The 324-nt window shown below is 41.7% G+C and overlaps 1 protein-coding gene across 2 annotated transcripts in view; it reads right to left on the reverse strand.

Annotated features, from left to right (window-relative positions):
• The window catches only part of Eed (embryonic ectoderm development), a 22,099-nt gene that overhangs the window by 9,006 nt on the left and 12,769 nt on the right, over window positions 1-324 (reverse strand). For both annotated transcript variants that reach the window (XM_005357564.3, XM_013350180.2), the window contains exon 8: window positions 49-182. In XM_005357564.3, coding sequence (XP_005357621.1) covers window positions 49-182 — 134 coding nt within the window. The remainder of the gene's footprint in view (window positions 1-48; window positions 183-324) is intronic.

Raw genomic sequence — 324 nt, forward strand, 5'->3', positions numbered from 1 at the left:
CTGTCACCTGTTGGTTCTATTTGGGTTATAATCGTAAGAATCTGTCACCTGTTGGTTCTATTTGGGTTATAATCGTAAGAATCCTTAATTGCATTCATCATTCTCTTCGAGTTGATTCTCCAAAGTTTGAGGGAGTGATCCATACCACACGACATTATTTTTTCACCCAAAAGATCATAATCCTAGAAATAAAACAGAACAGTGCAAATAGGTAAGCTGCAGTCTCAAAGGCTATTTGTCCGGGCTTCGCTTGGTGCACAACACACTGAACACTGCATTTCAGACCACAGCCCCCGACACAGTGAACACTGCATTTCAGACCAC

This window comes from Microtus ochrogaster, chromosome 22 (assembly GCF_000317375.1).
Source record: "Microtus ochrogaster isolate Prairie Vole_2 chromosome 22, MicOch1.0, whole genome shotgun sequence".
Classification (NCBI taxonomy): domain Eukaryota; kingdom Metazoa; phylum Chordata; class Mammalia; order Rodentia; family Cricetidae; genus Microtus; species Microtus ochrogaster.